Raw genomic sequence first — 24570 nt, forward strand, 5'->3', positions numbered from 1 at the left:
GCTGATAAATTAACTTTAAAAGTACCGTATAAGCTTGTGTAAGAGGCGCACCCCTATTTTGAGGATCGAAGCTATAAAGAAAAAAAATTTTGGGACATTTTTTTATCCTATCGTGCGGTGTTGCAGACCTGTATGCCTGGAATTTCGACAGTTATCGAAATGTCCTCTTTCAGTACTATTTGAAAGAGTAAATTTTGATAACTGCGGCGGCATAAGAGGGAGTAGAAAGAGTTCCGATCCTCTCTTTGCATACGCCATCGCTCTACGTTGCTTGTCCTACTCACGAACAATTTTGTTTAAAAGCTCTCGCAGGAGTATTGCAATAGAATTGCAGCCGTGGAAAATTTTAAGGCAAAACACGACAGGAAAATGGCATGAGCTTTCCCAAGAGATTGAACAACAATCGGGGCAATCTCAGTGCCGTAGGATAATAACCACGTTGTAGATTTAAGGCGCCTTGCACACGCACCGATTTTGGACGGCCGGTAAAATATCGGCCGTCCACATTCCAATAGTGAACAATGGGAGAGCATTGGAGCTTGCACACGTACCGACCACACGCCGGCACCGGCAAAATGCCGGTTAGCTGCCGGCTATTGTCACTGTGGATCGCCGACGCCGGCTCAAAAACTTAGCAACGTATCGTTTGACCGGTAAAAATCCGACGTGTGTGCAAGCATCGCTTCGCCGGTAAAATACCGGCCAATATTTCACCGGCCGTCCAAAATCGGTGTGTGTGCAAGGGGCCTAACGGAACTACACTCGGCTCTCCATCAGCTAATGCCTCTGCCGTTTTTTTCCTTTCCGAGACTCTAGAGGAAAATATCAAGTTACAGGGGAACAATGGAAACGTGTTTCATCCCTACCCCATTCCACCAACTGACCTTTTTCGGTCTACCAGGTTCAATTCCCCGAGTTTCTGGAGGTCAAATGCTACGTGAGTCACCTTCTGAGCTCGAAGATACCTCGATATCTTTCAGCAATTGTATGACACGCACGAGGTTCTAAAAAGAATTAGACCTAACGCGACGTATATCTTACAGCATTTAAGGTTTTTGAGCTCTAATTGATTGACACAAAGATTTATAGCTAAAATAAGGCTATTAATATTCAACATAGTCCAAACAGCACAATTTCGGAAGAAACAAGCGTAGCATAAGCGCATTCAAACAAGACGAGACGGACTGGAAACTCAGGCAACGCAAACTGCATATATCACATTGCTGCGCCTTCGCCCCTTCGCTTTAAAGGCAACGACGTCACATGCAAGATCGGACGTGTTCTTCCCTTGCTCCTTCGCTCGTAGCTTTAAATACGGAGGGGAGGGAGCCCTCTTCCCCTCGACCTCTCCTTCAGCGCTCTTCACTTATAAGCATTTCCGATTTCTTCTATCCACCATTAAGTCCAACAATGAGCACACTCGTTCGAATTTTTTCAACCGCAGGTTTTGACACCAATATTACTATATGCAGTATAAATGCCGCGGGATGCCCACTCGTGGCAATAAATTTAGCGCGCGCTCCGGAGCGAATCACCCCATGCGATCTTTTCAATGTTCACCTCTGGGGTACCGACGTGACGGCGCGATGCTTGCAAGAAATTCAAACAGGAGGATTTCAAAAATACGTCACTAAGGGAGAAACTCCCCTGCCTGCCGCTTGATTTTGACCTAGGGTTTCAGATGACTGACTCACGCTGAAAACCAAGGCCACTCAGTTCCCCTTGGACTTGCGACCGGTGAAGGGGAGGGGGGGAAGATAAGAAGTTTGTGTAAGAGGCGCACCCCCATTTTCGGCTGCAATATCTGGGAAAAAAGGTGCGCCTCTTACACGCGCTTATACGGTAATTCTCAAAATAATTTATCTTTCTCACTATTTTTCAAGATATCATCGGACAAAAAGTCACATGTGAAACAGCACATTGACAGCTCATCGCATCTGTCTCAAGTGAAATTAAAGGAAACCGTGAGCTTGCAGAGTTTACGACAGAGCCAACTATCGTTTGCAGCCACCGGCGATGAGTTTGCTTTGGACTTGTGCGAGCTATTTGTGGGTACCCGACCGTTTTCCCGAATCGTTTATTCCGACGACCTATTTCCCGAAAGAATTTTTTCCCGTATCGTAACGCGTCCTCTTTCCCGAAAGCTTTTTTCCCAAAACCCTTTTCTCCGAAACATTTTTTACCGAACACCTTATTTCCCGATTGTATAAAAATGAGTTCATATTTTTCATAACCAAATATATTCATACACAAGATACATCATTTTTTTAGAAAATTATATTGTGCGCGATAGCTCTAAGAAATTCAAGAAAATTCCTATCGTTCTTGTAATCTTCATATTCTTCTACAACCGATTTCAGCCTCTCGTGCATGTCGTACCATTTCTTTTTAGACTTCCGGGTGGTTTTTCCCGACTGGTAACCTAAAGCGGTTATTCCAACCTTCAGATGCATTATTTGTTGTTGCATAACCTGCTTTTGTAGCTCGAAAGTTGTTTCAACGTCTTTAACTGGAACAAACGTTAAAGCTGCCATCATATGAACTGTCGTTTTAAGGGTTCTATCTGTTGGGTCATTGTAAGGGACTTGGAGTCCCACTTGTTGGATTTTACGATAAATAGCTTGTTTTTTATACAATCGGGAAATAAGGTGTTCGGTAAAAAATGTTTTGGAGAAAGGGGTTTCGAGAAATAAGCTTTCGGGAAAAAGGTTATTCGGGAAAAATGGATCCGGAAAAAACAATTCGGAAAAAGATAGGGAATCCTGCGAAAAATCCACAGAGAAAAAATCATTCGCCTTGACCGGGATTCGAACCCAGATCCCTCGATTTCCGGCCGAGTGCTTTAGCCAGTTAAGCTACCGAGGCATCAATCTCCCCTGTGGAAATTTGTGGACTATACCGGACAAGGTGGTATGGACTGCTGAGCATATTATGCGACGAGCAGTGCAAATCATGCGCACGGCGCCACAGCCGGAGAGTAAAGTCCGAACTTTGAACACATATAGGTGCTCTCTCTTTGACGAATTTAAGTATACCGGGACTAGCCACGGTGATAACTTTTACGGGAGTCACCCGCAATGCACAATTGTGCATTGCGGGTGACTCCCGTTGTTTTTACCCTTGACGAGGTCCCTTGTTACGGCCATTGCAGTGTTTCTTTCCCCTCTCGACGGGTGTCGAGAAATCTCGAAGGCGTGAGACTTCTCGACTCTCGCCGTGCTGAGATTCTCGTCCCGACAATGCCGAGAAATGAAATTCTCGTCTCGACCGTCGAGAATCTCGGGTGGTCTCGAGAGTCTTGCACAGCCCTACACACGGCCCACTGGTTGAAGTTATCCCTAAGGGGGTCCCCCCCCCAAGATTTTTTAGTGGGACTACAGTCCTCCAGGGGGGGCTAGACATCCTAACTATGACTGTGCTTGAATATAGCTAAAAGTAAAACAAAAAAGTTAGGGGGGCCCTAGCACCCCCCCCCCGTTGAAATTTTATGGGGAACCACGACCCTTTCGGGGGGACCAGGACCCCTCCAGATACAGCTGTGCTTGAAAATAACAAAATCTACATAAAAAATTAGGGGCTACAATCTACATATAAAAATTACCCTACAAATTTTTATAGGCGGCCGGGTCCCCTGAGACTCCCTAGCTACTCCGATGTCGCAGACACAACTATATTTATAACCGAGATCTAAGGGGGTCCCGCCCCCCAAATAATAGGAAACCAACATTAATTAATTGGTTTACAGTTGAGGAGGACCTCAAATCCGGAAAGCCTGGGACAAAAAAGGGTTTTTGGATTTCCGTTTTTTCTGGATTTCTGGTCTTGAGGGCCTTCCCAAAGGTATCTCCCATTTTTAATGACTCCTCATTGTGCGACAGATCCACAGAGAAAAAATCATTCGCCTTGACCGGGATTCGAACCCGGATCCCCCGATTTCCGGTCGAGTGCTTTAGCCAGTTAAGCTACCGAGGCATCATTCTTCCCTGTGGATATTTGCAGACACTACCGGACAAGATGTTGCTGGACTGCTGAGCATATGATGCCACAAGCAGTCCAAATCGTGCACACAGCGCCACAGCCGGAGAGCAGGCCCGGCATTTGTGCATTGCGGGTGACTCCCGTAAAAGTTATCACCACGGCTAGTCCTGGTATACTTTAAAACAACTCCTCTTTGATTTGAAGTAGGCCGGGCGAATTCTCCATTTCTCATCCGTTATATAATCAAGGAGAGTGAAGCTGTTTCATCACTCGTATTATTCCATAGCAAAGGGTGTTCATGAAGTCATTGATGTATGTTGATGTATATGACATATATGTAGATGCAATAGGGTAGTTTCCTTCATCAAAGAAAACGAAAGGCATTGATTGCGATTCGTTACCCACCATTAGTGTATTCATAATACACAAATTATTTGGTTTTTGAAATACCGGTTTAGACGAATGGCAATAGTCAATTTTATCCTCATTTGAAAAAGGCTAGATTGGCGCCCATGCGATGCCACTCCACGTTATGTCACAGGGACCTAGTTTCTAAACGAGTGGATAGGAGTTATACATCGTCTGAGGTTACCAATGCATGCATGAGGCACAGAGCTCAGGGAAACATGTCATAATAATCACCTATTAAAACTGGCTAAGGTCGGAAAGTTTTCTTCGTTTGATAAGGTATTAATAGACCTTTTTTAAGCCAAGCGCTACCAGCCAGCAAGGTACTCAGCTACCTGCTAGCATCCTGCGTCCTATCAGCGCTCAGAGCCTCGATCAAGGTCACCTCACAAGGCGGGAGGGGGAACCAGAAATGCGTCGCACGGACTTTCTCCCATTATTCCTACTTACGCGTCGCGTTTTCGCGCGCTTGAAATTTTTCACTTTCAATTTAATCGCGAAAAATAGATATCATCTTTTAAAAATCTAATAGTGTGAAATACGTACTCCAGGAGTAATAATCTTTCTATTTAGGCAGTAAAAAAATAATAGGAAACCACCCTATTATGTAGCAAAGTAAGCCATGAGCCATTCTGGATTTCTGGTTTTCAGGGTTTCAGGATTCCAGATTTGAGAATTTAATTATGAATTGACCAAGAGGGTTACGTGGAAAGTAGGCTTAAACATTAGGGTTCAGAGAACCCTAAACGGTTTTTCTAGGAGATTCCAATTTTTCACATGGCGCATGTCTCAACGCCGAAATCCAAGATTGAAAATTTGACCACCTCTACAATGGAAAGTCGAAATCGTTTATTCCTCGGAATTGTTTCGGTTTATGAAAATTCCGAGATAGCCAAAAAATCAAACAAAAAATCTAGTATCTTATGTTTCAAGGAATTTGGCCTCCGATGATTGCAAGTTGGTCAAAAAAATTCTTAACTTAGTGCTATAAGAAAAGCAAGGGGCACTTTCAAAAATCATAAAAAAGACTAAATATCAATTCATCTCAATGACAACCATATCAAAAAATCAACCAAAAAATCTAGTTTTCGTCCAGGGAATCTCAGTTTCCTCAGACATTTATAAATACCGAAAAAAACCTAAAATGTTTTAGTCCCATAAGGCTCCCATGTTAATTCAAGTTGATATATCTCAAAAACTGATTTAAAGATTTCAGATTTTTCCTCCCGATGAATTTTTTTTTACTTTTACGTCCAATATTCCATATACCCACACATATCACAGTTTGGGCTGCTAATTTGTATCAATCACCCAATCAGTGAATTAGTTTCTAGCTATATAGGGACTCAAGTGTACACGAGTAGCATTCTTAGCCCTAACTGCTGATGGGCTTCCCGATGCACACTCTCCGCAGCTGAAGCGTTGAAAGCAGCGACATGCACTCACAATCAGCCCAACGTTCATCTGCAACTGCAGCAGCTTAATGCGTGAGATGATGCACGTTTTCTTGAACGCCTTGAAGTCGGCCAGTTTCTCCATGCACGCTCCACATATCCGAGAGGGTAATCCGTCGTGGGGACTGCACTGAAAAGGCAATTGAAAAAAACAACAATAAGCCCAACCGTACACTGTATTATACTGTATACTAGGGCGGATCGGAAAAATCAATTTTTTTCAAATCCATCGGGCCCAATGAAAAAAAGTTGTGGGACCGATCAAAAATAAGGCCTGAAAAATTTGAGACCTCTACATGAAACCCTGTCTCTCGCTCAAATGCAATTTAGGGGGGGAGGGTCGAAATTCGAAAAATAAAGTATTTTATGGTCATTCCCTATAGATTTCGCCGAGTTACTGTCCTTCAGAACAAAACTTTCGTGCATTTTGACGTATCTGCCACCGTTTAGCCACAAAATACATTTCAGTCCGCGTCCGCGAAGAAAATATTCCAACGCCCACGCAGCGTCGCAGATACAAGAGTCGCAGGCCGATCCCTTCCCCTCCCTGCTCGCTTCTACCCCTCCGATGCCTCGAATGCAGCAAAATTCATCCCGTACATGCTGCTAGGAGGGCGTTCATCTTTGATAATATAAATCAGAAGATGGTAGAAGGTGATGAAGGAAGCGTAGTGAGACGACTTGTCCCTTATTAGGCGCCTCGTCAGGGTTAAACAAATCGATGTTACCAACTTTTAGAGAAGAGATGAAATGTTTTTAGATCCGAGAACGCAGGAAAGGAGCCTACGCTCCATGAAAAGGCCTCTGGAGTGGCTATAAAGGTGTGCGAACTATGGTGACGCTTCCCTTCCATTATGTGTGTGACTAAATGGATGAAGCAACAACAATGAGCCTAACCGTACACTGTATTAACCTTTTCCCTACTATATACATACGTATATATACGTGTGGACGTTTCCTGACCCGGGAGACGATGGGCGTATATATATATATATATGTGTGAGATTTTCCCGGCCAGGAGATCGAAAACCGTATACATACGTTTTCTAGCTCCCCCCCCTTTTAGGACGGTCCTGGGTTTACGACGTCTTTGTCTCGGGACCCAACTCTTCGGGGTTTAGGATTAACCCTCGGAATCCGGGAGCAGGTACCCGGACCCTTCGTCTTTTAGAACCCCTCTATGAGGTACGGTCATTCAATTTTTTATACAGTCAATTTTCGAAATAAATATTTGTTCATTTCTCAAGAAATTTACACTAAGAATTGAATTATTTGTCTTTTGAGCAGCGTTTACAATTTTTAAACGAAATTCTACGACAAATATTAACTTAAATCTCGAGTTATGTATAAACATCAACATGGAAATTGCTGCTGAGTTAAATGCGTTAATAATGGCCTTAGAAATTTGTTTAAAACTTGACAATGCTCAGATAAAAATGAAAAATTCAATACAAAGTCTGTAATTTACGTGCAAGCAACAATTATCCATTTGCTAAATACATATAAGCAATACATAAGTTGACCGTGAACCAATGCCGCAGGTATGGTCGTAAACCCGGAAAGGAGGGAGCACAACTACTCTTGGAGTCCGAGATAATGCGAAGCCCCTGCGTGGAGGGGCCGAAAAAGGTTCAGCGATACCCTTCTTAACATATGCCCTCCAAAAATGCTCCATACCACGAGAAAGAAGAGTCTCTTGGGGCTCAGTACAGCAGTCATGCTAAGACGAAAACTCCGCCGTCTCGAAAGGGTTAAACAGCTCAATAATACAATCGTTTTCTCTCAAATCATGGTAAAAATCACGCGATAGCACTCCCTCTGTGATATCATTAAATACCGTATTCCTCCGAATGTAGTCCCCCTCTGAATATAGTCCCCCCACCCCCATAATTTTGAGGCTTGAGTTTCAGGAAAAATAAAAAAAATGGCTTTGAATATAGCCCTTTAACTTTTATCACGGGAATTTTTGGAAAAAAAGGGGGGACTATATTCAGACATATACAGTAATAAATATATGTTCTCTACTGCATTCATGAATTTTTTTAACGCAAAAATATAATGGTTTAAAAGAGTGAATAGTGCATTTCATTTCCGAAGGATATGAAAAAATGGTGCCCATCACTGAAACCTCTCTATAGTGAACCTCCATACATCAAATTGCCCAAATTTTGGTCCCCTCCATTACGATGTAAAGAGGTTTTACTGTACATGCTCAAGAATCCTATAAATAGGGTAGTTTCCTTCGAAGTCTCGAATATAGCATGTTACGTCTTGTAGACATTCTGAGAGCTTCAGAGACATCTCTGAGACTTCTCTGAGATGTCACTGTGTCCAAAAAAATGGTCTCTGAGATGTCTCACGGGAGGTCTCTGAGATGTCTTATGAGAGTTTGTACTGTGGTGTGTTTCAAAATTAAGGCAAAAAAATAATTGAATGCAAATTATACAGTTATGGCCTACTTATCTCGATCATTTTTAGCGACAAATTTTGTGATGGATGACCTTTTGAAAATAAGAAATCTGAATTAAATGTCGTGATTTTAATAATCAAAACTGCATAATTGCACAAAAAAATATATATGGAAAGCACTGATGGCGTTTAAATGAGTTTTTTTTAGATTCCTGAACGTCTCACGACTACATCTCTGAAACATTTGCGAAATTCGAGACCGTAGTGAGACGTCTCTGAGAGGTTATTTGCTATGTGGGCAGTAGAAAAAAAACTTTTGTTATACTGAAAAATATTATATTTTAGTCATTTATCCTGAATTTTCCCAATGGATCCAATTTGAATATGAATGCCTAGAAAATGTCCCCTCAAAGATATAAAGAAAAGCGGACATTCAGATATCTACAAAATATCTAGAAGATGTCTAGAAGATATAACAAGATATTTTCCAGACATTAGCTGAAGACATTCTACATATTTTGTAGACATCTAGAAGATATTTTGTGCTATGAGGGACACATCCCGCGGGTCTATAGTTGCACTTTAAAACTCCCCTGTAGCCTTAATTCCTAGCTGCGCCCCTGGTGTTGAGTGAGTAAAATACCTTACAAACTATTGTAAACAGCGACATATCATCGTAATGTGTTTGCAGTTGCCACACCGTTGCCTAGGTAAGCACATCGAGAATCCATCCTCATCCAAGCTTTCGCGATACTTTCTTCCCATGTTTTATTACACTTCCATAGCACTTTTCTCACATTTTACATTACCAGGTGCTTCCCCACAGTCACGACAACCAACCAGTTTATATACTAGAACATCCAAACCTCACAAATTAGTGTTACAGATAAGCTTTCATAATCAATAGCACTCCTTACCTGAATTTCGACGAGTTCACCCATGATACTCCAAACGAGAAATCCATTAGTTCCTCGAGGATTGAATACGTCGATGGTCCAATCGCCTGGATTGAGGCATAGTCTGCAGAGACGAGCCAGATCATCTTTAAGCATCTTGCTGCGATCTTCGGGGGTAATTCCGGTTTGCTCGACACGGCTAAATAAAAAAAAACGGAAAAAATATCAGTAACTCATTACGGACGCGAGTGAAACAAAATGTACATTTATACAACGGCTAAAAAAGATGTCTTGGTAGAGCTGTCAACTGGACAATTGCGTACACCGAAATGAATTGGGTCATGAAACGTTACTATTCTCCTCAAGACAAGAACAATTTTTAGAATAATCCAGTCAACAGTCGAAGAAAATATTATATCACCATAATGTTCATTATACTCACCGTGGCTGCCAGCTTTCCGTTCTCGAGTTTTATTCAGGGTGAACTGTACATCAACAGGTTGCCAGGCAGATCCATGTATGAGCGAATTATATGGCAAAATAATAACATCTAACAACTATCATGGTTGCGAACACGACATATATTCGCTTAAATATTATATATCGGTGGTGATTGAGCTTCCACTGATTCGAGAACAACGTTAAATGCTTGCAACAACCAGCAACACATGCGAAATATTATTTTTAAACCTCCACCGACTTTACGTTTGTCATGTTTTTGTGCATATCGTGCAGTCCGAAAGTTAGCGCTGCATACAATGACCCGTGCCCGGGAGTATATAAATCTGCGTGTTGCTTCAAAACCAACGCAAACTCTTTCCCATTGCAGAAATGAGACGCGCTCATAAAATACCCAAAATACACGAGTTCATTAAGTCACAACCTGTGAGACGTCAGGACTCCCTTTCACGTACGTAACCCGCTTACAAAGATACTATGGGATTACCCTGTACAATTTAAACGCTTCAAAAGCTATACAGACTTCCAAAAGAAATATTAATTCGCTAATTCCTAATTCTTTCCTATGTAGCTTTTATTTCAAATCAGTATTATTATTATTGTCAAACGTGTTTATCGTGAATTAGACCATATAAGAACTAGACCCGCCATTCCCCACCCCTACCCATGTCTCGCCGTTGGCAGCGACGAAAAAATATTGTGGCAGTAAAATGAAGACAAAGCCCTTTTTTAACTTCCGCAGATTTTTTTCTTATCTCGTTAGCGATCTAGCATCATTCGGAGCATCGTTATAAAAACATGAAATCTTGCACAAAAGTTGTAAACGGGGGGAATTTTAGAGAGGAAAAGGGTCATGGTGTAAAGAATTTGCCGGTCGTCCACGAAGTAATGCGGCAACGCCTTTGCATATAGTAATTTTTAAACGGTCAATTATGCGATGCAAATTGAACTGCGCGCTAGCGCTACTAAAAAGGGATGTCAACAAATCAGCATTCATATTACTTAGTTATTTCATAAATGCATAATTTTTTACTTAGCAGACAGCTCTCGTGTTATTTATATTTTGCGATGGTGGGAAAAGGTCTAGCGCCGGCTTTGCAAGTGTCACCTAAGATTTACGTACGCTACGGAAAATTCTGGGAATAAATAATACCTATTAACATATGTATAATTAGAAAGAAAGAGAGGATTGGATTAAAATAATTTTAAAGATAAATTTGCTTTAAAACAATCAATTATATTTAATTCATTGAATAACTTAATAAATATATTCTTGTAATTTTGTACGTATGCACTTACCGAGTTTTCAATGAAATTTTTTAAAACTATTTATGACATGATTTAATTTTTTTTATTTTTGTCATAATGCGTAACAAAAGAGGATGCAAATTCAAAGATCATCTAAGAAGTGAATCTCATTTATTAAAAAAATCCAGGAGCGATTACTTTGTCTAATGTGTGAAATGTAACGGGTAATTTTCTATTTTTCACGGCAGAAGGAATGATATTTCGAAGCACTTGGAGACGCAGGAGCATAAAAGATATTTAAATACTTCTGCATCTTCCTCCAAAATACAGAAATTCATGATAAAAACGAAGAAAAGAAACTAGCATCAGCAGAAGGATGTCTTTCCATGCCATTTTTCATAGTCATTCCTTCAGATCTAAGGCCTGTATATCACAAATTATCAAATCGGTTTTGCAGCGCACATGATACATAACGCCGTTCAAACAGCTGCTGTTTTGTTGCCCGTAGATGTGGAAAATATTGTCATTAAAACATATATCTATTTCTACATTACACTGTGCGTCTTCAAATGCTGAAAGAATTTTGTGAAACTGCGGAAGTCGCATGTATAAGAAAATACTTGGTTACTGTAAAACGCGCTAGTTACCTCTTTCGTCAGCTGTAGATAGAATTTTTAAATTATATCACACCATGAATTCCTAGTTTCTATATCAGGCTTAATGTCCTAGAATTGTAGAAGAGAGTTTTGAAAAAGAATCCTCAAATTAAGCTAGAGTTTAAAAACAATCAATCACCTTTTTTTAAAATGCTATTGAAATTATTGAGGGTGATAAAATTTTGGTAATCGGAGAAGCGAATGAAGTTTAAAATATCTGCATCAAAAGCGGTCAGAAAGTCAAAGCGGTCGATTAAAATCTCTATGACCTTTTACCCCCATTATGACTTTCGGAGGTCAAAATAAATTGTTGTACGGATGAAGGAACTGCGTAACCGACTTTGGGACCCTTCAAAACCTATGGTTTGACACGTTGATTGTCATGATGGCCAGACATTTAACTCTATGGCCTTTGACCCCCATTGAGACCTCGGTGGTAAAAAAATCAACAATACGGACCTATTAACTGAAAATCGACTTTGGCACCCTTCAAAACATATGGTTCGAAACCTGGGTGTCACGATGGCCGGACGTTTACCTCTATGGCCTTTGACCTCCATATTAACCTTGGAGGTCAATTAGTGAATAATACGGATATTTGGACAATACCAATGACTTGGGTGCCCTATAAAATCCATGGATCGATACCTTTGTTGGTATGCTATTCTTTTTGCCACCCTTATGACCTTGACGGTGACCTTACTGGGTCAACGGTTGAATTTTCGTAAATGAAAGTCTTTTTTTCGGGTTTCTTGCGTCCGAAAACCCAAGAATTGACATTTTGGTCAATGAAATTCAGATATTTTTCAATCTCGATTTTTTTAACATTGAAACCCCATAAGGCAAATTAAAATTTTTGGTTTGGACCCACATTGTGAGGTCAAAAGGTCAAAATTGTAAAATTTTGCTTAAACTCAACAAAACTTTCCCCATAAGTGTGCCAATTTTCATGAATATTGCTCGATGCAAAGTTACTAAAATTACGGGTTAAAAATGACACACGACCGTTGGGACAGTCTTAATATTCATTTTCTAGGAATGTCACGGTTAGGTTAATCTACTAATAATAAGTAATATTTCTAAAATAATTTTGCCTTTTTATGGACCCCTCCCTTCATCCTTTGTGACATATCGTGGGATTTTGCTCCACGCCTTCTTTCTAATCTCACATAGGATTTTACAAAATGCGTATTTTCAGTGTAAATACGTTAATCTAGACTTCATTGTGTTGGGTTTATAAATAAAACGATTTGTTTAATTATTTTTATTGGAGATTACTGAGATCGCAATATACTGGTTTTTGCGGAAAAAAATACGTGATACTTGCCAGAACCCCTTCTTTTTACCAAGAGGGGGTGAATCCATGGTCTAGGGGGAGAAAAGCCATGGTATAGGGGGGGAAGCCATGATCTAGGAGGGGGGGGCAAGCCAAGTTGTGACATTTTAGCATGGAAAAGATGAATGAAACCAACATTATAAGAACATTATACCAGCGCTTTATTAGTTTATGAGATTATTTCATTGAAAAAATAGTTTTATTTCAGTTACTTAACTTAGACTAATACATATCATTTTTCGTTGGTTTGAAGAAAATTTGTTGAATACTTTCGTTTCAATTCAGTACTGATTTTGCTTAAAGACTTTTGCGATTTTTGCTTCTAGGGGGACAACTGCTCCCCCTGCCCTTTGCTGGGTACGCCCATGTTTACATATGACATTCTTAATCAATTTATTTAATACGATCGCTTCTCGCTTTATCTTGATTTATTTAGCTTTTTGCGCACAGCCAAGGCTATAAAATGCCTTAGTTCATCGTAAAAATATATTTATTAAGTGTATCATCATTTTGCGTGCCCAATATCGTCACTTTTCAGCGACTTTGCAGCGGATGAGCGTTAAAATATCTCAAGCGCGCATACGGAATATCGTCTGCAGTCCCAACCGCGACGTCACGATCCATCATCCCACTCACTTCCCCGCCGTGCGATGTTGGCCACAGCGTTCTGCCCGAACGGCAGGTCTACTTACTTAAATGGTCTAAGGTTCGGAGCAATAGCGAAGGCGGAATTTTGAAATGGAAGGGGGAGGGGGCAGAGGCGGATTTAGGGGGCGTCCGGCGGCACGTGTCCCCCCCCCCCCCCAGACGCTTAAAAATGGTCAAGATTTTTAATACGGTTGTCATGGCATTCGTTTTGTCATGCATATTACGGAGCCTTAATCATTCAATTTCATGTTGACAACGTCCATATATTGATAGAGAGAATATCTCGTAAAGTAATTGTCGTATGCTGTTTTAAATCTCAAATATAAGAATACCCTTTGCATGCCAGGTCCTTGTCCCCCCAGAGAAATTCTGGATCCGGCCTTGGAGGGGGGGGGGCTTCTGGAAGATTACGGGGCCTTTCCGGGGTGTGTGGAAAACACCCCATGACAACGGAGGGGTCTGGGGATTTTTGATGCTGACAACGTGATTTTTAGGTCTCAAAAACAGTAATTTTGCACGAGTATTTGTTTAAAATAAAGTATTCTTTTATTAATTAAGGCCATCTTACTCGTTTTTGGCGCCTCTTTTAGCGGTTCTGGGGGGGTTGTAACCCGGAAACCCCCCCCCTTGGCTAATCTACTGATTCGGGGGTCCTCCCTCGGAAAAGTATAAGAAATTTGGTTTTGGACGCCCCCCCCCCCCCCAAACGAAATTCCTGGCTACGCCACTGAATGTCTGAATGAAGAGAGCTCTTCCTTCGCCGTCACATATCTTTCCCGATATCATCTTTCCAATCTCTTTACTTATGATTACTAACACGGGTCCGAGCGAGAGACCCCAATGAAGATGCATGCACAAATACCCGAGCTCAGCGCGCCGAAAATAACCTTACCTTTCGCATTTGCTTGAGCCCTCTCACTCATACCTCTCATGACACGAACTTGGGAGAAGCAAAGAAGAACTAGTGTCTGGGACTTTCCGTCTAGTGTAAAAGATGATGTAGTTGTATACAGTGAAGTTTACGACCTTAGCGATAGATTAGCCTTAGATTAGATAGAAATGGTAAATATGATGAAATGATAAATTGGTAGAATGATTAGATAGTAATGTCATTTTTTCCACGATCAATAAGAGATTATAACGGCAGCAATAGAACTCGTAAATAGATTGCATGACTTGTAGTGTAGCCTACTCACCTATGTAAAACTTAATGCATGTTTCTTAATTCAATTATTATTTCTAACAGCATATAGTAGTATAGTTTGTTATTATGCGGGACGTTTTTTGGACGGTGTGGTGTGCATGTGGGAGTCCAAATGCATGCTGGTGATTGATCACCCCATGCCAAACACCCTAGAGGTGGCTCGCAGGGTATTATGTAGATTTAGATTAGCATTACAAAAGACCTCGTTGCCGTAAATGACTGGCGCAGTACTTGGGAGTTAGAATTAAATCTTGAAAAGAGTATGGTGATGAATTTTTGGGAAAAGGATATATCTTCAAGAAGGAGCAACACCGCTAACTGGATTCCACTACCAAATACCGAATTCGTTAAATACTTGGGGGTCACCATTACCCGGGATCTTTCGTGGGGTAAGCACATGCGTGAATTATGCGGGAAAGCTAACCGTAAACTTGGATTTGTAAAAAGAATTCTCGGTAAATGCCCAGAACAGGTGAAAGAAATAAGCTACCTGACTTTAGTGAGGCCTCACTTGGAATATGCTGCTAGCGTGTGGGACCCTTACGAGGTAGGACTAATAGTCAAGAATCAATCGAGTACAGCGCAGGGCGGCCAGATTTGTGATGGATTGTAACGACAAAAAGTGCAGCGTTTCAAGTATGTTACACGAGTTAGGATGGGAATCTTTACAGGAGCGAAGATCGAAGTATGGGCTTAACTTACTTAAGAAACTCGAAGAGGATATTTTCTCAGACGACGTGAAGCATATCCTTCGTTTACCATCGTACCATAGTAGACGCGATCATGACAAAAAATAAAAGAAATAGACTGCAAAACAGAGAGATTTAAAATGTCATTCTTCCCTCGTACTATTGAGGATAGCAAGGTTGTCTCAATTGATAGGATTAATGGCGTCGCTCGCTAGGATCACTCATTGCATGTTTTTTCGTAGTTCTAACCTTGCATGTATTTGATCTAAGAATTACTAACCATTAGCAATTTTTGTGTGGATAAGCATGTATATTTTTCTAGTGTGAGTAATATTTCTATGACCGTGTGGTGTGCATGTGGCGGTCCTCTTGCATGCTGCATGTTGGTGATTGGTCACCCCCTGCCAAACACCCTAGAGGTGGCTCGCAGGGTATTATGTAGATGTAGATGTGTAATACGAAATGATCATCCATGTATTCCATCAGAGCTGCTTAACACTTTGAGTGCCGGCTGCTAAATTTAAAGCCCTACAGAAAAAATCCAGCCATTTTTTCTATATTCCTAAATTTTTTTAAAACATTAGCATCAAAAATATATGTATATCGATGTGCATTTCAATAAAAATGAACTTTGCTCTTCTTTATGAATGAGTTGAAAAACATTTATTGCTAATTTTTAAATACATAATTCAACAATGAAAACATACTGTTTTTGAAAAATAAAAAAATTGCAACATATGATGTACCGCCATAACATGCATAACAATATTTTTAATACGCTCAATTTGAACTATTTAAAGCATGGAAAAAATAAAAAAGCATTGTTCCAAGCAAAGCATTATAAATCCTGGATGACAAAAAGGGTCAATGCACCCTCAACGAACGGCCCAAAGAATTTTCACACTAAGTGGCCTAAGATGAGGATGCCGGTAGCTACAGAGGACTTTTCGTCCTCAAGTAAACATTAAATGAACTCTTTTTCCATCGAGCAGTTGATTTTTGAAAAAAAAAACAGAACCCCTAAGCAGTAAACCGGAAAAGTACCACGGGCGAAATATTACGGCTTCACGCATACAAAGCCAATTAAATGGAAAGACGTAATATTACGTCCATGGCAATCCTCAGAAGGATTAGCAGGACGTAATATTACGTCCATGGCACGCAAAGTGTTAAGGAAATCGGACGCGGTTGAGTCGAAGTATTCGCCTCGCTCTTTCGAGCGTCCATGCCTGGATACATTCAACTCTGGTACTTGTGAGAGCACCTCCCTACTTCCACAGACGCACGCTGGTTGGGGTCGTCTCGAAGGGCGGTCCATGGGATGGGCGATGGGCTTTGTTATGGGGAGGTGGGGAAGGATTCAAGTTGCCTCGTCTTGAAAGAGCACGGCCGAGATGACGATCGGAGGTGTTCGGAAAACATCGGCATAGTTCGCATTAACGTCATGTCATCTCTCTCCTCTGCTGCCTCCCTAACCCCTCTATGACTCTCCAATGCAGTGGCGCAGCAAGTGAAGGGGGGGGGGTGCGGGGGATAAACCCCCCCCCCACCTCACAGAGCTCAGAGAAATTTGTAAGTTGAATCAATTTTATTCAATTGAATTGATATTACCAATAAAATAGTGTAAGGATTAATAAAATATCCCTCAGAAAGCCGTAAAAATCACCATTTTGGAACCAATTATCCTGAAATTCCGCAAATTTCTAATTGCTACTAAACATAGAAGAACCACAATTATAACTTTTTTATATCATAAGATGGCATTGTCTTACATGTGCGGGTAATAAATTTAATTAAAAATTTCTTAAACTCTGAACGTGACTTTTGTTACTATTTTTACTAGTATTAGATGGGTACTATTTTTTATCAGGATAAAAGTAAAGGTAATAATTAAAGGTATCTTTTGCGCCCCCTCCTCGAGTTTTTTTCTGCATCCGCTACTGTCTGCGTATGTCATTTGTTATTTTTCGTAAATTCCGAGTCAGGAAATACAATTTGAAGGTCATAATGCATAGGCAAGGGCCATCGCTACACACATGGTCATCAACTTTTTGGTCGCCACATTAACTTCGAATGCTATTTTTAGTTCAGAAGAATATTTTAAGAATTTAAATTGCGTAAAAGTGCACAAAACAACATATTTATTGTGCGTTTGACTCGAGATCATAAGATTGTATGCTTCCAGGCCGATCTTTAGCATCCGACGCTTTTTGCCTTTCATTTGTCTTCGCAACACAGAGAGCTGTGAAGGGCAAAATTTGATGGTGGGGCAGGAGGTCTCTTGGCGTCGACGCAACGCATAGCTGTGAAGGCACCCTCCGTCGCACTCTGGCAAGACGAGGCAACTTATCTTATCTCCATCCCCTTCGACCTCACCTCCAGTCCCCAACCTGCGTGCAACAGCGGAAGGGGGAGCTAACCTTGGAAGTTACTCTCAGACATCAGAGTCTAATGGGACCCGGGAACAGACGATCAAAGAGGAGAGGCGAATACTGAGACTCAACAGCGTCCGACTTCCTCTAGTTGCTCTAGCGAAATGCTATAGACCATGACGTGTTCAACTAGAGGGGAAGTCTCAGATAGTTGTTCTTTGCTTCTCCCAGCATCTTGTCATGAGAGTTATGAGTTGAGGAGTCACGAAAGGGAAAGTTCTTTTCGTCATGGTGAGATAATATACATGTCATGGGCGTACCCAGCGAGGGGCAGGGGGGAGGCAAAAATCGCAAAAGTCTCTAAGCCAAATCAGTATTTCATTCAAACGAAATCATCCAAAAAAATTTCTTTAAACCCACAAAAAATTATAGCTCTGTTCGCGTCGCTGCCACTTCTGCACTTTCCCGCACCTTTCTGCCACTTTTGCGTTCGCGTCGCGGAAGTTGCAAGTGACGAACGCTGTTCGCGTCGCGGGTGCAGGTTCAAAAGGTGCAACTTTTATCTGCACCTTTTGCACCAGCTTCGGAGGTGGAGCAAAAGGTGCAACTTCAGGAATCATGGGTAATAGCAGACGAAAACCGGCGGAAAACAAATGGCCATGATAGAAAATTGGAAGGTATTTCATTTTGACGTTACTTCTTCGGAAATAAAACATCTGATGTTTGAAATACATCTCACTGGGTGAAATATTATTAATAATAATTTTTTCAAGTGGTTAAATAGTAAACAAAAGCGAACTTATAATATGTAGTCAAATGAAATGGACGTTTCTCATTAAACGTAGCAAAATTGCTTATTCAAATGAAAAATACCTTAGTTTTAGCATAGTAACCTATCAATAAACAATTTTCTAAAACGATTTGTTCGCGTCGTCGACTAAACATTTACTATAACTCCCACGGAGGACTGATGCCAATCCAATAGAAATTTTTAAAGTCGTACCGTAAGCATAAGTATATTCTTTTCTCGTGAATGAAACAGTATCGTGAGTGGATCCATGTAGTGTTGTTCAAATGACAGCTATACCATTGTAGACAAGCACAACAAATTACTCTTCGGTGAGGATGGAGTAGTATTTGTCGTTGTGGTAGGTGATATTGTGATTCATAAAAATGTTTTTTTTTGCCACAACTGACACTTAGAATTATGACTTCGAATAATATGACGTCTTTCACACCACCAACCTCCTCAATGAAATGCACTGATATTCCGTTAGTTCGATTCATGAATGTTAATTAATCTTTCCGCAGTATTGAACGAGTTTTTCATTATTTTTCACCATGATTTCTACGAAACAGATGGTCGTTTACAACGATAAAAATACTATTTCAGATTCTAGATAGGGGCAAAGAGTTCTTCGACGATCTTGGGAATACAGAGGTAATACTTATAATATATACGACCCTGCCAGGCCATTGAACCAACGAACCACTTGGCAGCCACAAATATCCTTTCATTCATATGGGCAGTATAGGTACGAAGGAAATGCCAGACACATAAATATTCGGACAATGCCTTCCAAAAGACCAAAATTGCCTTAGGTCATTACACTTAAGAATTTCATTACGGACCTCTTCGTGTTCCCGAAAAATTCGAACGAGATTAGCAAAATTGTTAGTCACGAGTCCTTTTAAAAAAAGTTGTTAAGTAATTTTCCCTATCTACTGGAAGCAATCGAGTAAAGGAATTAATGCGTAATAAAAATGTAATAGCCTTTAATAAAAACAACTAGCATAACTAAAAGCATATATGAAGTGAAAAGGCAATGTTTACATCTAAATGGTAACTTTAGCTCATTGACACCTTTCTCACACCAATTAATAAACTTAGGTCTAGGATATCGATATCAAATGTGCCATAATTGCAAAAGCTTAAAACCTTATTCTTAATAAAGGAAGACGTACTAGGCATTTGCAACGCAATGCCAATACAATCAAATTGAGCATGAGAATGACGATTGAACAGCCCTTCTCATTAACAGCACTTCTTCATAGCCATTGCGCATTACGAGTGGGCATTACGGCACGGAGATAGATCATACTAGAAACCCAATAAATTTCCAGGTACGACAAAAACGATAAAATAGGAGAGATATTTAGGCGAACGGATAGGCGCAGGAATTCGTTATCTCCCCCGCACGACAAAGGACTTTAATAAATGCGAGACGTAATTTCGTTACAACATTTCCTTTATATATGAATACGGCGGGTGTCCTGACATCCCCCACCACACGCCTATTGAGGCAGTTTTCGGGGTAGTATGCAGATGAAGATGACCTCCGTAAAATTTTTACCAACAAAACGGCCTACTACATGTGCATTGTGCACAGTAGTGTATTTCTTTGTCAAAGAATGAGCAAAAACCGCCGTTTTTGAGTCTTGAAAATCACAAATATCTTTTATCGCCGAATCTCCCTTCGGCAGGGGGGAATTCTCCAGACCCCCCGGTTCCCCCGTTTGGTCCAAACTTAGATCCACCTCAGGCGTATCACGGCAGGTTTTGCAATAGAAAATCGTTTCTTTTCTTTGTTTGAGTTTGGCGGCACGGGCGTACTCAGCGGGGGGGGGGGGGGGGGCAGAAGGGTACAGAATTAAATTCAGTACAAAACGAAAGTTTTGAACAATTTTTCTTTAAATACAAGAATAGTGATATTAGCGTAAAACATGTAATTGAAATTAAAATATTTTTTTTTCGAGCAAATAATTTTTTTATAAACTAATAAGGCGCTTTTATAATATTCTTTAAATTTTGGTTCCCTAAGTATTTCTCTGTAACAACTTGAACGACCGTGGCTTACCCCCGTTCTAGTTTCGATCCTGGGTACGCCCTTGTGTGGCGGAATATATTTAAAAAAAACTAAACGCACAAAAAATTAAAATATATGTACAGAACTAACTAAATAAGAAACGAAATTATGGAGAGAAGAAAGAACCGCACGGAAAGTTGGCTCGAAGCGCGTCACAAGACGGTATTGTTTAAACTATTAAAATGAAAATACGAATATTCCAACGTACCTTAATCTGTATAAAACTCTCATTGTGCAGTAAATCGATACTGGAACCACTTCTTGTCAGTAAGCGGGCACAAAAAAAAACTCGAGGGAGGGGGGATGGGGGCGCAAAATATTTCTTGAGCTACCTTTACTTTTTATCGGCATGAAAAATAAGTGACATGCAAAGTTTGAGAAAGTTTCATTTAAGCTTATTTTACGCGTATACAAGATAATGCTATCTTATGATCTAAAAATGTAAAAATTGTGGTTGTGCAATGTTAAGCAATGCAGGTTGCCCCGCAAGGAGGGGCGCACGCACCCCCATATGTATCCGCCACTGCTTCTTGTTCAGCCAAGCACTAAATTTTTTCGATATTTTATTAACATAAAAGAGTTTTTTCTTCTTATTCTCGTTTCTTTTCTGCGCACCGCTTTCGTAAACGCGTTTCATATTAACACTTCAAAGAGCATAAAACCCTCTCACTTACCAAACCAACATCCAATGTGAACTACTAAGGATTTCGCGATATTTGCGAGGAAAAAAAAGAAAGAATATTTGTGCTATGCGCGCGCAACTTTCCCCTCCAATAACGCTTCCTTCCCTTCTTCCAGTCCTGGGAGAACTACTTGGCACTTATGCCAACGCTTAATTGGAAAATCAGACACATGAGATTTTAAGTATATTCAGACATCGTAATCTGATATTTTTTTCTTGATGAATTAATTGTGGTATCGACAACCCAGAAACACCGGCGGGGAAATCGGTTTTCGCTGCGGAACTGGAGACTTAAGGAAGAGCGGTCGAGGGGAAATAATGGAGTGTCACGTGGTCCGCAGTAGTCACCAAAATATACTGATACATATATGCACGATCGCACTTGCAGTTGCCACCGTGATCTCATCTCACGAGGGAGATTCACAAGAACTCGTCGTCGTATGCGTGGGACAGGAAAAAGACAAGTGTCGCGATCAGCGCTCCAGCGCATGCCGGCTGCTTCATGATATACGCGAGCGCTGTGGGGGCCCCAGAAGCTCGGCGCCCCCTCAGTCCTCTGGATGACAGTTCTCTACACAACTCCCTCATAGCGTTGTGAGGATTATGCACTATGTAGTGAATTATTATCGACAATTCCAGAGGACTCTTGGGGGCCCCCTGAGCTCGGGGCGATCGCCGACCAGCCAGACCGCCCCTGAGCAGGCAGATTCCGCTTGGGAACATCATTCTGAGCCTTTAGAGTAGTGGGATAGCGAGATTTTCACTGGCGAGAGCAAGTACAACATATTCCGATCCGATGGTCATCAAATGGTGTGGCGTCCGAACAATACTGAGCTCGACCCCCAAGACCTTGAAAGCAACAGTGAAACATGGGGTTGGTCACGTGATGGTGTGAGGGGGTGCATGGGATCGTCTGGAGGTACTATGCCAAAACTGCAATGACTCAGGAAGTTTCATCGAAAGTACCCGAGTATATAACTTAGGGCGTAAATAATTGAAACAGCTTTTCAACTCTAAGTTAAATAAGTATTTTTAACTGAGTACTGAGTTTCAGACGCATAACACACCAAAGGGCAAGCTAAGAAAGAATATTCGATACTATAAACTTGGCTGCTAAATTATAATTCCCAGTAACTCCTTCAACCACACGTTTACTCAACGAAATAACACAAAAAAACAACTAAAATAAAAGAATTTTCAGTCGAATTGCCGCTACAATATTTTAAATCACCACTTTTAGTATTGGAGACATTCATAAACATCCCCAAGCCACATCTAGCTAGAAATTACATCCAGATAATTACAGCGTGAAAGGATACATACGTTACTGTTTTTCGTGGAGGTGAAATTGTCTCTTCCGATCGCCCGAATCCACTTGATCTCCAACTCGAGATATTTTGGAAAGCTAAAATCTTTAACTTTGGGTCCACTCCGTCTGGTAATTTGCACTTTTTGAAAGGGGTCATTTACCGCAAGGTCTAAATCTAAACTGAAGCAGAATTTGTTTGTTAGTACTGAAAAATGGGACAGAGAAACAAATTTACATTTCAAAATGACACAAAACTCAAGGCAAAGGATACAATGCTGTGGATCGTGTATAAGACACCCAATACAGTCAACACCCCTCCACAATCACCTGACCTCAATCCGATAGAGCATCTGTAAAGTATTCTGGAGATACAAATAAAGTAAAGGAAATATAAAACACGAATGACCTCAAGATTAGCTTGTCAGAAGAATGGGAAAAAAATACCCACTATTGTCACATCAAAATTGGTCCATTCAATGTCAAATCGTCTTCAGGCAGTCTTGAAAACCAAAAGGAATGCCACGAAATACTAATTATTATTGCGTAAAGTGTGCCTTATGACTTCATTTTATATTAAAAATTCACGTGTCCGAATACTTTTTTGTGCGACACATATGAAGTTATTTTTCTATTTTATTTCAAGTTTCGAAAGGTTATTATTGATTGCCGTTGCCGCAGTGCATGCATAAATAAAGATCGTCTATAGTACACACTGAGAATCATTTCAAGCCCAAGACATAAGCGCAACACAGGGAAAAATGAAAATTATTTTAGCTGGAAACAAGAGATGTCCAAATGCTTTTTGCAGCCATTGTATGCGGACCAATCCCTGCACACATCCCAATTTTTCTTCTGAATGCAGCTGGAGATTCATTGAAGAAATCCAAGTGCGTAGCAGCAGCACTACCTGTTCTGAGAAGTCAGGAGAGAGCCCGCAGTGAAAAAAACGAAATAAAAAAAACATGACTTGTAAAACACAAACGCATTTTCTGCGCGCAGCGGAAAAAACCTTTCACTCTCCATGAGACTCCTTACCCATGCTTACCCATGGTGGAATACGTCATAAGTCTCAGTAAATTATATCAACTTGAGGAAAGACTACGCAGTCGAGTGGCAGTATTCGCCTATTCATTACTTTAAAAAGACCGGGCAAATGTTTGAAAAATGACATGTCCGAAATACATTTTGCATCATTTTGTCACTTAAAATTTAACTTAAAGTAGATGTAGTCATTATAAGTCAAAACTAGACAATATCTTAAAATACTTTTTTTTTGTTTATCTGAGGCTTTGGGGGGGGATCTATTCCCCTCATCCCCACATAGTTACGCCACTGCAACATAAAGAAAATGAAATTTTTAGCTGGAAACGAGAGATGTCCGAATACTTTTTGAACCCACTGTAGTGCTGGGATCCACTGATAGTACTTGGATGGGTGACCGCCTGGGAGCACCGGGTGCTGTTGGTATTCCTTTTTAATTTTTTTCCATACCCTAAGGAGAACGAATTACACTCTTCCGTCGAAATTTATGCGTAGAAGGGTTTGCATAACATCTTAAGGTCGTTGCGATAGTCTTGTTAGTGTAACTGACCTCTTAGATAAACTCGGATGGGAATCTCTGTCGGACCGTAGATTGAAAAATAGACTAAACCTTTTAGATAAATTCAAGAGCAGTGTCTTTTCTGACGAAGTAACCATATCTTACGGACGCCAACATACTACAGTAGATCAGATGACATAAATGAAATAAGAGAGATAGATTGCAGAACAGACAGATTCCGAATGTCATTTTTTCCACGATCAATAAGAGATTATAACGGCAGCAATAGAACTCGTAAATAGATTGCATGACTTGTAGTGTAGCCTACTAACCTATGTAAAACTCAATGCATGTTTCTTAGTTCAATTATTATTTCTAACAGCATATAGTAGTATAGTTTGTTAGTATACGGGAC

At 40.6% G+C, this 24570-nt stretch overlaps 1 protein-coding gene across 1 annotated transcript in view; it reads right to left on the reverse strand.

Moving 5' to 3' along the window:
- Positions 1-9873, reverse strand: part of LOC124170113 (oocyte zinc finger protein XlCOF6-like) — a 34256-nt gene extending 24383 nt beyond the window's left edge. Inside the window, exons 1-3 of the mRNA XM_046548794.1 lie at positions 9588-9873; positions 9167-9344; positions 5833-5970 (exon numbers count right to left, since the gene is read on the reverse strand). Of these exons, the coding sequence (XP_046404750.1) occupies positions 5833-5970; positions 9167-9301 (273 nt within the window). The 5' untranslated portion in view covers positions 9302-9344; positions 9588-9873. The remainder of the gene's footprint in view (positions 1-5832; positions 5971-9166; positions 9345-9587) is intronic.
- Between the last annotated feature and the right edge of the window lie 14697 nt (positions 9874-24570).

The sequence above is a fragment of the Ischnura elegans genome, chromosome 13, assembly GCF_921293095.1.
Source record: "Ischnura elegans chromosome 13, ioIscEleg1.1, whole genome shotgun sequence".
Lineage (NCBI taxonomy): Eukaryota > Metazoa > Arthropoda > Insecta > Odonata > Coenagrionidae > Ischnura > Ischnura elegans.